The sequence below is a fragment of the Chlorocebus sabaeus genome, chromosome 23, assembly GCF_047675955.1.
Source record: "Chlorocebus sabaeus isolate Y175 chromosome 23, mChlSab1.0.hap1, whole genome shotgun sequence".
NCBI lineage: Eukaryota > Metazoa > Chordata > Mammalia > Primates > Cercopithecidae > Chlorocebus > Chlorocebus sabaeus.
Genome location: NC_132926.1, coordinates 70,818,046 through 70,832,259, shown reverse-complemented (window position 1 = coordinate 70,832,259; position 14,214 = coordinate 70,818,046). Strand labels below are relative to the sequence as shown.

At 37.2% G+C, this 14,214-nt stretch overlaps 1 protein-coding gene across 1 annotated transcript; it reads right to left on the bottom strand.

The window, feature by feature from the left end:
• Nucleotides 1-1,789: 1,789 nt before the first annotated feature.
• Nucleotides 1,790-2,590, bottom strand: LOC119627925 (histone H3.3A-like). Its single transcript, XM_038009129.2, has one exon. It carries the CDS (start codon nucleotides 2,510-2,512, stop codon nucleotides 2,102-2,104), a length of 411 nt encoding a protein of 136 aa, XP_037865057.2. The 5' UTR covers nucleotides 2,513-2,590; the 3' UTR covers nucleotides 1,790-2,101.
• Between the last annotated feature and the right edge of the window lie 11,624 nt (nucleotides 2,591-14,214).

Sequence of the window (14,214 nt, the reverse complement as noted above, 5' to 3'; positions counted from 1 at the left end):
AACTTTAGATTCCACATATGAGTGAGTTCATGTGGTTTCTCTTTCTCTACCTGGATTATTCCAATTTATGTCCTCTCGGTTTATCTACGTTGCTACAAATGACAGAATTTCATTCTGTTTTATAACTGAATAGTATTCCATTGTATGTATATATGCCACATTTTCTTTATCCATTAATCTGCAGATGAGCATTTCAGTTGATTTCCTAATCTTGGCTATTGTGAGTAATGATGCAACAGGGGGTGCAAATGTCTTTTCAACATACTGATTTCATTTCCTTTGGATATGTATCCATTAATGGGATTGCTGGATATGGTACTTCTATTTTTAATTTTTTGAGAAATCTTTATACTGTTTTCCATAACTGTACCAATTTATATTCTCACCAATAGTATATAAAAATTCCCTTTTCTCTGCATCTTCACCAGCATTAGTGACTATAGCAAATAACAATATAGTGCATATTACAAGATAGCTAGAAGATTTTTGAATATTGCCACCACAAAGAAATGACAAATATTTGAAGTGATGAATATGATTACCCCGATTTAATCTTTATATTATGCATACATGCATTAAAATATCAGATTGTACTACATACATGTACAATTATTATGTGTCCATTATAAATTTAAAAATTAAAACATTCATTGGGTGGATTTAACAGTAGACACAATATAGAAAATATTTTGAACTAAATAGTAATAGAAATATGGTATATCATTATGTGTGGGATGCAGCTAAGAAGATATTTAGGAGGTAGAAATAGACTCGGTGACAGTTGAGAAGTGGTTATTAAAGTCAACTCCTGGGTTTCTATTTGTAGTACTGGATGGATGATTGTGTGATTGTCATTCACCATGATAAGAAATTTTGTGTGTGTGTGTGTGTGTGTAAAGGAGAAAGAGAGAGAGAGAGAGGTGTGCACTTGCAAATGCAAGGAGGTAATTGAGTATGAAGTGAGGGTAGTTGAGTTTGAAGTGACTTGGTGGTTTCTAAATAGATGTTCCCACTCCCCAGATTGCACTTTTCCTACTTCTGCACTAGACATCAAGACTTGAATTCTTTTTCTTATGGGAAACTTCTCCTGACCACTACCCTTACCCCAGGATGGGTTAGGTGTTCCTATTTGGTGTACTTAAAACATCCTACACATAAGTCTCAGAGTAATTTTATATTCTTTATTAAGTCATGTTGTTATAAAACTATTTGTTTATTTATCTCTCACCTTAGAAGTCCTTGGAAAGCAGAAATGCTGTTCCTAGCACAGAGTAAGTGCTCAGTTATAGTTTGTTGAGTAGCACTGGACTGTGAAAATCAAATTGAGGTATTTCCAGACATACTTAGGGCAGTAAAAATTTTTACATCTCCTGCATCTAACTAAATACTAAACATGAGAGGTATAGAGTAGAGTTGTTTAGGTGAAAAAAAATACTGAGACAGTATCACAAGATCATAAATTTTTTGCTCCCAAAGAAGCTTACAGTTAGAGTTTCCCAGTTATAGTAAAAAGAGAGACTGAGAGAGATATTAATAAGGGATTTATATTGTAGCCTAAATTCTAAACTGCCTATACTTTGAACTTACATTTGGAAAGGTATGACATCAGACGACCTTGGAGTCAGACACCTGGCTTCTAAGTAAAGCTCTGTCACCTGCCAGCTAGGCAGTATTCGCTTATCTGAGTCTCCGTTTTCTCCTCAGTAAAGAGGAGATGAAAATAATCCTGCCGAACAGGGTTTTTATGAGAGGTGACCCTCTTCTTTTTTTTTTTTTTTTTTTTTCCAGAAAAATTTAACAGGTTTATTTATAATTATTATAAAGTTGAACCGCTGAAACTTGTTCACTGAAACATTTTAACTTGCATTAATGCTTTACGCCTCTGCATTTATATTAAAAATTCACACACAAATGAAAATGGAAAAACTGCCAATACCTGATTTCTGTCCCCTATTTTTCCACTCGCAATCATATACTTAGGTACCTTTTGACCCCATGGAAAAAAAATATCTAACGTTCAGAACTACCAATAACAGGAAGAAGATAATTTTTTTTTTTTTTTTTTTTTTGAGAATGAAATGTTTCCCATCATAGCGGATTCTTAAGCACGTTCTCCACGTATGCGGCGTGCTAGCTGGATGTCTTTTGGCATAATTGTTACACGTTTGGCATGGATAGCACACAGGTTGGTGTCTTCAAAAAGGCCAACCAGATAGGCCTCACTTGCCTCCTGCAAAGCACCAATAGCTGCGCTCTGGAAGCGCAGATCTGTTTTAAAATCCTGAGCAATTTCTCGCACCAGACGCTGGAAGGGAAGTTTGCGAATCAGAAGTTCAGTGGACTTCTGATAACGTCTAATTTCACGGAGTGCCACAGTACCAGGCCTGTAACAATGAGGTTTCTTCACCCCTCCAGTAGAGGGCGCACTCTTGCGAGCGGCCTTTGTAGCCAGTTGCTTCCTGGATGCTTTACCACCAGTCGATTTGCCGGCAGTCTGCTTTGTACGAGCCATGGTACAGAGACCTCCTTACTTACCCCCCTTCTACTTCGGCTGGAGCTCGGCGAGCGAGAGGCGGCGCTGGCGTTAGAGAGCGACCGAGGTGACCCTCTTCTTTTCTCAACTCTGAGAGGTCCAACCCTCCTGGACAGTGCAGCAATCTGAGAAATAGGTTAGTATATGAAACCGATCCCTGGCCAAGTCACAGAGGTCCCTCTGAGTGAGCCTTTGTCTTTTTCCAGAAAGAGTCAATAGAAAATTAGGTTTGCAATGCACATAGAGTCCTCAGACATTCAAGATTGATTGTACACATTTTCTCACAATTATAATTCCCTTTCTTTTTGCTCCTTCTGATTTCACGCCGGTTCCTATCCACTGCCTTCTTGGTAGTGATCGTTACCATGTGATGTCCCGGTTAGCTCTGTACATCCACTTCTTCATATGCCATTCATTGTACTGCATAGGATGGTCTGGTATCTCAAGTCTTTCTTGATACCTGTACTCTCCTTCCTTGGTGATATCCTTACCTATTCTTCATATTCTTCCCACTGCAGACGAACTATATTTCACATCTGTGACACACAAAGAACCAGAGATTGTCTTTCCATTATGCTCTTGTAGATATCAGTTGTTGTCAACATCAGTTGATCTATTTTATCAGTCCTTGGCTTTTGGGTTTTTTTCTGTTTATTTGTTTTATGTAAGACTTTATCCTCAGATTAACTGCTTATTTCTAAAAATCTGTACTTGCACAGATAAACAAAATGTCCTATTAATTTTCTCATTAACTGGAGAACCCTTTTGCTGACACGTTACTTTCATAGAAACGACTGTGAAAAGTTCACATCCAGTTGCCTTCTAGCCCTGTTTGTTTTGGAAGTGCATCAAAGAGCCTGGCTAATGGAGAGGAAGACTCATTAATAACTGGCTTTGATCTCCTTTAGTGCCCAACACTCCTTACTATATTCAAGAGAATTGAATTCTTTGGAAAGTGACTTCCTGAGACCTATTCTTCACATTACTTCCAATGAAAAAAAATTGCAGCCAGCCAGAAATGGATTGTTTGGCTACAGTCTGCTCAGTTTTCAAGAAGGTAATTGAAACTTCAGGATCCTTAACTTAGGGAAAGTGTTAGCAAGTCTGTCAGCCACATCTGTGATAGCCCTTTATTTTCCTTTCTAACTTTTCTTCTTGAAGTTTAATTTACATATATTAAAAAGTAATATTAAGTATTCAGGTCAATAAATTTTGACAATGGTAAATATTCATGAAACTATCAAGGCATTTCCATTCACCCCAGTACATTCTCTTTTGCCCCTTTCTGGTCAGTTCCCCTACCCTCCACATATTCACCTCAGAAACAACCACTGCTTGGAATTTTTTACTGCAGATTAGTGTTGGCTGTTCTTGGACTTCATGTACATAACATTATATGGTGTGTAGTTTTTTTGTGTCCAGCTTTTTTCATTCAACATAATGTTTCGAGGTTCATCTATGTTGTTGTGTATATTAGTAGTTGTATTAGTTTGTTCTCATATTGCTATAAAGAAATAGACTGGGTAATTTATAAAGAAAAGAGGATTAATTGGCTCATGGTTCTGCAGTCTGTACAGGAAGCATGATGCTAGGATCTGCTTAGCTTCCGGGAAGGTCTCAGGAAACTTATAATCATGGGAGAAGGTGAAGGAGAACCTTGCACTTCACATGGCTGGAGCAGGAGCAAGAGAGAGAGAGGGCAAGGATGTGCTACATACTTTTAAACAACAGATCTCAGAAGAACTCACTCACTACCATGAGGACAGTACCAAGAGGGATGGTGCTATACCATTCATGAGAAACCATTCCCATGATCAAATTTCCTCCCACCAGACCCCACCTCCAATGCTGGGAATTACAATTCGACATGAGATTTGGTAGAAACACAGCTCCAAACCATATCAGTTGTTTTTTTCTGTTATATTTCTAAGTTGTATCCATTTGTATAAACATATTACAATTTATACATTTATTTACTTTTACATTTATAGATGTTTTAGTTTTTCTAGTTTGGGGTTGTTATTTTCTTTTTTAAAAAAACTCAGATTATTTAACTGGAGTAAACTTCATGTGAAATTGTGGAAGGAGAACATACATTTAAACTAAGATAAAGTTTTTCTAACAAAGGTTGGTTCTTTTCTGATGAGAAAATAGGACTGGGTTTGTTTTAGAGCAGTGGGGGTTTCAAAGGGACCTTCACAAATTTTCAACTATAAGGTTTGGGGTCACAGATTTCTTTTCCTAGGGAACATATGGCATCTCCTTTATTGAAGGACTTCGATGATATTCATTCTCATTGATTTTTGAATGAGTAGACACCATTTTGTCAAGAAACCACTTCATCAGCTGCTATGGTACAGAGATGTACTATGCTACCTGACTAGATTCTGCTCCTGGGAAAAACCTCAACTTCCTCTACTGTGCTGAAATCTCATCCTGTCTCATCCATGTGTTCATTCATCCATTCATTCATTCATTTAACGTATGCTTGAGTACCTACTCTGAGCTTTGTTAGAGGTTAAAGTTGAATAAAACATACTTCTTTCGACATTATGTGAATAGATTGAGACCTCTCATCAGAGCCCAATATAAAAGTACACTGTGTTTTTGCTTGGTATATGCTTGGGATGCTAAGAATATGCATAACAACAATAACATTTACTATGGTAAAATCCTGGCCTATGGGTTTCTTCAGACGGGCAGGTCATTCCACTTCCTCATGGGGGTAGAATAATTGGATCTGCTAAACTGTGGCAGCAATGTGCTGACATGTATTCTTCATTCCTGGCCTCTCTTATCCTATGCCTTAATTCTTCCCCAGGGAAGGAAGGATGCTTTAACTGACTGCTGAATTTAGGAGAAGGAATTCTGAAAGCTTAGCTCCTTGTCTGCTTACTGTTTTCGAGTCTTCCTGCCTTTAGAGAGTGTTACTCTCTATAGCCTGCCATGTGGTAGAAAGGTGTCCTCCCCTGAAGACTGAAGACAGTAAGAGATCTGAGCCATCCAATTATGCCAGAAACTAAGTGAGCAAGTGAGTTTAACTTCAGAGTGAAATAATGGCAAGACTATTTGGCTTCAGCTCTAAGGCCATATTCTCCAAATTTTTCAGTAAAGAAAGTGGGCCAGTTGTGGTGGCTCAAGCCTGTAATCCCAGCACTTTGGGAGGGTGAGGTGGGCAGATCACAAGGTCAGGAGTTCGAGACCAGCCTGGCTAACATGGTGAAACCCCGTCTCCACTAAAAATACAAAAATAAGCTGCGCCCGGTGGCATCTGCCTGTAATCCCAGCTACTCAGGAGGCTGAGGCAGGAGAATCGCTTGAATGTAGGAGGTGGAGGTTGCAGTGAGCTGAGATTATGCCACGGCACTCCAGCCTGGTAAAGAGCAAGATTCCATGTCCAAAAAATAAAAAAAAGGTGGCTACAGTTGTGCCTCTCATAATGATGTTTTAGTCAACAACAGGCTGCATATATGATGGTAATTCCATAAGATTATAATAGAGCTGAAAAATTCCTATCGCCTAGTGATGTTGTAGTCATCCTAATGTCATAGCACAAAATATTACTCACGTGTTTCTGGAGTTGCTGGTGTAAAACATATTGTGCTGCCAGTCGTAGAAAAGTATAGCATGTACAATTATGTACAGTACCTAATACTTAATAAAAATAAAAGATTATGTTACTGGTTTATGTACTTACTATACTTTTTATCATTATTTTAGAATATACTCTTCTACCTATTAAGAGACAGGTAACTGTAAAGGAGCCTCAGCATGTCCTTCAGAAAGTATTCCAGAGGAAGGCATTGTTATCATAGGAAACGAGAGCATCATGCATATTATCGTCCCTGAAGACCTTTTAAGGAGACAAGATGTGGAGATGGAAGACAGAGATACTGATGATCCTGATCCTGTGTAAGCCTAGGCTAATATGTGTATTTGTGTCTTCATTTAGTTTTTGTTTTTGCTTTTGTTTTTTTCTGAGATGGAGTCTTACTCTGTCATCAAGGCTAGAGTGCAGTGGCCATGATCTTGGCTCACTGTAACCTCCACCTCCCAGTTCAAGCTATTCTTGTGCCTCAGCCTCCCAAATAGCTAGGACTTCAAGCGCACACCATCAGCTAATTTTCGTATTATTAGTAGAGACTGGGTTTCACCATGTTGGTCAGGTTGGTCGCGAACTCCTGACCTCAAATGATCCACCCGTTTCGGCCTCCCAAAGTGCTGGGATTATAGGTGTGAACTACCACACCTGGTCTGTGTCTTGGTCTTTAACAAAAATGTTTAAAAGATAAAAAAGTTTAAAAAAAATCAAAAAGCATATAGAATAAGGATATAAAGAAAGAAAACATTTTTTTGTACTTTTACAATGTGTTTATATTTTAAGTACTATTATAAGAGTCAAAAGATAAATAAATTAAAAAGTTTATGAAGTAAAAATGTTACAGTAAGATAAGGTTAATGTATAATTAAAGAAAGAAAGATGCTTTTTAAATAAATGTAGCATAGCATGAGTATATAGTGTTTATAAAGTCTACAGTAGTGTACAATAATGTCCTTAGGCCTTCATATTCACTTACCACTCACTCACTCACTAGCCCAGAGCAAATTCCTGTCTGGCAAGCTCCATTCATGGTAAGTAAGTGCCCTATACAGGTGTACCATCTTTTTACCTTTCACCCTGTGTTTTTACTGTACTCTATGTTTAGATACACATATATTTCCCACTGTGTTAAAACTGCCTACAGTATTCAGTATATAACATGCTATACAGATTTGCAGCCAAGGAGCAATAGGCTATACCACATAGCCTAGGTGTGTACGAAGAGCCTTCAAAAAGTGGAAATGGAAAATGCTTATTATGAAAAACTATACATGGATTTCAAAATTTTTTGCACCAACATAACCTCATACCAACTAGATATAACACGTCTAAACAGGATCTAGTTTGAGACACTATGAAGGACAAGACATCAGTTTGAAAATAGCCTCTATTAGAGCAACATGAATTCTGCTATAATTGAAGCAAGAACAATCATCGGCTGGGCGCGGTGGCTCATGCCTATAATCCCAGCTCTTCGAGAGGCCAAGGGGAGCAGATTACCTGGTCAGGAGTTTGAGACCAGCCTGGTCTGGTCTCAAACCAGTGAAAACCCAACACAGTGAAATCCCATCTCTGTTAAAAATACAAAAATTATCTGGGCACATGCCCATAATGCCAGCTACTCTGGAGGCTGAGACAGGAGAACTGCTTGAACCTGGGAGGTGGAGGTGACAGCCAAGAATGCACTTATGCACCCAGCCTAGGTAACAGAGTGAGTCTCTGTCTCAAAAAAACACACACACAAACAAACAAACCCATCAAATTAATGGTGAAGTTTTTGTGAGAGAATGATGAAATCATTTATGCTTTATGAAAAGTTTATGGAGACAATGTCCCAAAGAAACCAGCAGTTTACATATGAATAACTCGTTTTAAAAGGGGAGGAGATGATGTTGAAGATGAAGTGTATAGCCTAGACCAGCCACATGGATTTTCGAGGAAAAAGTTAATTTTGTTAATTCTCTAATTGAAGAGGACTGACAATTAACAGCAGAAACAATAGCCAATACCATAGACATCTTAATTAGTTCAGGTGACAGAATTCTGACTGAAAAATGAAAATTGAGCAAACTTTCCGCCTGATGATACCAGAATCGTTGTGTCCAGATCAGCTGCAGACAAGTGCAGATCTTTCAATGGAAATTTAAACAAGTGGAATGATCCCGCTTTGAAGACACTTTGAAGAAGCATTTCTTCAAGGAATTGAAACAGTAAATGAAACACAGCTTTACCAGTATGATCCTGAAAATAAAGAACAATCAAAGCAATGGCTACCAAGAGGTGGAAAATGGTCTGGTCCAAACAAAAGCAGACCATTCAAGAGCAAAGGTCATGGAAACAATTTTTTGGAATACTCAAGACATTTTGTTTGTTGACTTTCTGAAGGGCCAAACAATGATGGTATTTATTTATTATGAGAGTGTTTTGAGAAAATTAGCCAAAACTATAGGATAAAAAACACACAAGACAGCTTCCCCAGAGAGTCCTTCTCCCCCATGACAATACCGCTGCTCATTTTTCTTATCAAACAAGGAAAATTTTTCAAGAGTTTCCTTGGGAAACCATTAGACATCTACCTTACAGTCCTGATATTGCTCCTTCTGACTTTTTATTTCATAATTTTAAAACATCTTTAAATGACACCCATTTTTCTTCAGTTAATACTGTAGAAAAGACTGTATTGACATGGTTAAATTCCCAGGACCCTCAGTTCTTTAGGAATAGACTAAATGCCTCGTATCATCACTTACAAAAATATCTTGAAGTTGATGGAGCTTATGTTGAGAAATAAAGTTTATATTATTTATTTTTGTCTTTTAATACTATTTTTTTCCACAAACATTTTAAGTCTTATTGTAGTAGGCTATACCATCTAGGTTTGTGTAAGTACACTCTATGATGTTCATGCAGTGACAAAATTGCCTAAGAATGCATTTCGTAGAATATATCCCTGTCAATAAATGACACAAGGCTATATTTCAAGTTTGTCATCTTTAAGTATATCATCTTGATTACACTTTTGTCTGTTTCCTAATTTAATTTGAATGAAGGCAGGAAAAGGGAGTATGACAAAATATAATTTTAAGAAAACTAAAAGTATATTTAACTCAGTGATGAAAGAGATATTTAACTAAATGATGGAACTGTTAGGAAAGTAAAGCTGGTTCTAAGAGGATACAAGAGACTGAAAGAAAGACTGCTGAAATAAATTGCTCAGTTAGATATAAAACTGTTAATGCTTTCCCACTAAGAATATCATAATTTATATTTGGATGAAACCAAAATGTTTGCATTTTTAATAAATAAGTTATTTTAAAATACAAAAATTAGTTAATGTTCTGCAGAGCAATAAATATCAAAATTTGGGATATCTTTTCTTCTGAAAAGAAATCACTCATCTCTCTACTGGCATACAGTTTTTAACAACCTACCAACCTTTTACAAGTTAACATAACATTACAGAATCAGAGCCTTAGTCAAATGTAAATAATCAGCCAAAATCACATTCCCTTACATCATCAGATGACCTTTGTCAGACAATGTGGCTTCTTAACTAATGCTCTAGCATGACTTTTGAAGGGCATGCAGTAGTATTTTTTCCTTATTTCAAAATTTGGATAATTTTTCTTAACAAATATTCTTTATCAGGACACCAAAATCCTAAATGGCAAGCACTAATTCCGCAAAGAATAGAAAAATAACACTGGCCCAGAATATGGCCAGTTAAAGTCAGTTGTCACTAACTGGACACCTTAATCATGACAAACTGCATTCCTACAATGAAGCCATAGTCTACAGTATATTTATGTGATAGCTTTTGAGCAAAACTCTTTTATTTTTTTGAGACAGAGTCTTGCTCTGTTGTCCAGGCTGGAGTGCAATGGTGCAATCTTAGCTCACTGCAACCTCCACCTCCCGGGTTCAAGCAATTCTCCTGTCTCAGCCTCCCATATAGCTGGGATTACAGGCGTGCACCACCATGCCCAGCTAATTTTTGTATTTTTAGTAGAGATGGGGTTTCACCATGTTGGCCAGGTCAGGTCTCAAACTCCTGACCTCTGGTGATCCGCCCACCGTGGCCTCCCAAAGTGCTGGAATTACAGGCATGAGCCACCGCACCCCACCTTGAGCAGAAATCTTTTCAGATGAATAAGTTGCAAAATGTACCTTCCGATATGTAAGTCAATTTACTTATTTAATGAAATTATTTGCTGCCTGGACCATAGCTCATGTTTAGGTAGGTGTTAATCTCTACTTTTATTGAACCATATTGAAATATGTCTGAAAAGCCCAATTAAGATATGGATAGATATTAATGCCAATATATACTCTATGTGATAGGCATTTGTTTAAAATTTTACATATACTTATTTTAGTGAGATGCATTAAGACAAATTTAAAATTAGACATTTTCTCTTCTTATGAATGGATGTAGAAAGGAGCACTGTTAAAGTAAAAGATGACAGGTGAGCTGGGCTCAGTGGCTCATGCCTGCAATTGTAGCACTTTGGGAGGCCGAGGTGGGCAGATTGCCCGAGCTCAGGAGTTCAAGATCAACCTGGGCAACATGGTGAAACTACATCTCTACTAAAATACAAAAAATTAGCTGAGTGTGGTGGTGCATGCCGTAATTCCAGCTACTGGGGAGGCTGAGGCAGGAGAATGGTTTGAACCCGGTAGGCAGAAGTTGCAGTGACCTGATATCACACCACTGCACTCCATCCTGGGTGACAGAGTAAGACTCCATCTCAAAAAAAAAAACCTAAATAAATATAAAATAAAAAATAAAAATAAACATATCAGGTGTCACTGAGGATATTGAATATCCTCTTTATTTGAGGACATTCTATTTTGCCATAGAGGGCAAGATCCAAAACAAATGGATGAACAAAGCGTATCTTTGTTAAGCAGAGATAAACAAGTTGGTAACCCATGAGATGTGTTAGAGAAATAAAAGAAGTAGAGAACTTGTACATGAACACAGAAAGTGATAGAAGGACCAAATGACACTAAATATTTATAGTACACAAAATATACATGAGGCACTCATATCTGTGAGATCTTAAATCGGTCACTCAGCTTGACTCCCATTCTGGCCCCACCTTTTCTCTGCCAAATTAAAAACCACAGCTGCTCATCAGGTTACCTGGCCAGTGACATTGTGGTTGGGGGGAGTTGTCCCTGGAATAGCTTGCATGATGCTGTGCTTACAGGCTATCATGCATCAAAGTATTTCCTACATGCCACCAGAAGCTGAGAGAAAGAATATTTCAAAAGCTTAGAACTATAAGCATATACTTCAGGTGATTAATTTTATCTTTGTATTCCTTTGTAATGCCTTACATCTTTTGTTAGCCTTTCTCTACAAATCATGTTGCGTAATTCTTAAGTCATCAGTAGTAATGACATTTATCTTCCTTTCATAGGTGTAGATCTGCAAGGTTCAAATTGTAGGTTTTATGTCCTTTGCTTTCTCTTCCTTTTCTCCTTTCCCTCTTCCCTTCTTCCCTTTTTACGTCTCCCTTTTTCTTTCTCTCTCCTTCCTTTCCTACCTCCCTCCTTTCTTTTCTTTCTTTCCATCTTTCTTTCTTTCTCTTTTTTTCTTTCTATTTCTTTCCTTTCTTCCTCTTTTATTTCTTCTCTTTCTTTTCTTCCTCTTTTCTCTTTATTTTCTTTCTCTCTCTTTCTGTCTCTATTTTCTTTCTTTTTCCTTCCTTTCTTTTTCCTCTTTCTCTTTCTTTATTCCTTCCTTCCTTCCTTCTCCTTCTTTTTATTTTTCTCTCTTCCTCTTTATTTCTGTTGGCTTTCCTTGCTGCTCTTTCTACATGGTTTATTTTTAAATGTTTTAAAGTAGTTTGATGGCATAAGTAAGTATAGCAAAACAGTACGTATGAAAATAGGTGAAAAAGAAAAATGGAAATCATGGATGGAAAGATAAGCTGTAACTAGGAATGGGGTCGTTACAATACTGCACATCACAGAGAACCTCCTTGTTAAAGACGAGCTGCAAATTTAGTTGTAAGCCTTCTTGCAGTTAACATAAAAAGGGAACACTGATCAGTCACCATATCCCCAGCTCTTCAGCACATTGCTGATTTGAACAAAAGTGGGATTCTGTTAATAAGAAATAAAAGGAGAAAGTTTATTGGGTGGAAAACCAGTGGCTTCTACCACATTCTACCCCTTTGACTTTGTAATATTCATACACACTTTTCCTCTCATAAATAGAATACCTTCTCCAGCCTCTCCCTTAGAAATACCACACCATTGTCTCATCCAGTTAATTTATTCACATCAAATATAGGATCTTTGGTAATGTGTTTTCTGCTTTTCATCAGGTCTCGAAGTGGCTCCTCATTATCTGGTGAGCAATAACGTTAAACGGAAGTTATAAGTCTTTGTTTGGAAAAAGGAAGAACAAGAAACACAGCAGTCCCTGGCCACATAGCACATATCAATCAATTATTGCTAGGCAGGAACAATAAGGACTCCCTGCTCTCACAGTGAAATACATTTCTTGGCATAGCCAAATTTGCTAGGGTCCTGTTGTTTATTACTCTATGGCCACTCCAAAAGAGATGCGGAGAGGACAACCTTTCAGGGCTGCACAGCTTCCACAACTCATTCCTGTGGGTGAAATGTGGGGGCTCCGTCATTTCTTATTAATTAATTGATCATATGATGTTGGATATTTTTTTGTGAGGGGAGTGAAACAATTTTAATTTTATGCTTCAAGTTCATGTTATGTACATTAAATACCATATCAACTTGTCTTTAGGTTATTAATATTTTACTTGGGCAATATTATTTTATCTGAATTTATTTGGAGAAATACAACTTAGCCATCTGCTTATAAACATCACAAAAGATGACAAATTGGAAAACAGAACATTAACAATTAGAAATATTAAATTGACCCTCATATGTTATTTCTTTTAACTTGCTATTTGGGTAACTTGTATTTAGCATTTACCCTTGAGATTGGTAAAATATGTTACCAATGTATTATGCAAGAGTTTACATCTTTTGCATAAGTGGTCCCCTGGGTTGCACTTACTCTTGACCAAACAAAAAACAACCACCACTGGCACCATACATAAACTATCTTTGTATCATAGGTTACACGTCTTGGTAAAAGCCGAGACAAATATTTGAGGTTGGAGGTACCACTTAGTAGTTCTTCTCTGGGCTTAGAGAAGGAAAAAAAAATAGTCCCTTGCTGCACTTTATATCTCTTAAAAACAATGGTTCAGCAGCCTAAACCTTTTTGGTTATAAAACTTATTACACTAGGATTTACTTTGAAATATAGTTTACAACCAAATCAAGCATAACATACATACACTGGTACTTCAGCACAAGGGCAAACTTAAAAATATATTATTTTGGGCCTTTAAAATTAGGCCATAGTATAAAAAACAGTCCATAATCTTACATTCAGAAAATTCATATTCAATATTTCATTTCTGTAGGATAAAGGCCAAGAAATTGTACGCATGCATCAGTTTATTACATGTATTTACATGGCTCTTTCTTCCCTAGGAACTTAAAACTTTCGTATTATACAACTGCCCCAAGCAAGCTTCCTCTCTCCAAAGCATATTTTGCAGGAATGATGATGCCAGATCACTTTCAGAACAGGTTGTGCAGTGCTGTTAATACGTGTTTTGAAAGCTATGGAGTGACCATTAAATAGTGTTTCTCTAAAAGATGGTTTTGGTATATTGTTGGCAGACACTTATTCACTATATCTGAGAAACAGGGCCATTGGAGTATACTCTGCCTCGTTCTAATGAGTCCCAAGTGCCCTTTCCACCTTCACCACTGTACAATTCATTAAAATGCAGCTATTAAAAACGTTCACATTTTCCTTTAGCAGTGCATCTGGTTGTTGGCTCATTACTAGTTTGGGTGTTTGTAGAGACTAAACTTTCAGATGTTTACCTAGCCCTCAGTCCTTGTATGTCTTAGATACATGTTTATAAACTGATTCACAAACTTTCAACAATCTACTGATCCATGAATGATAATCTTAAATCACCATTTTCCCTGAACAAACAAAAGAAAAAGTTGATTCCCTT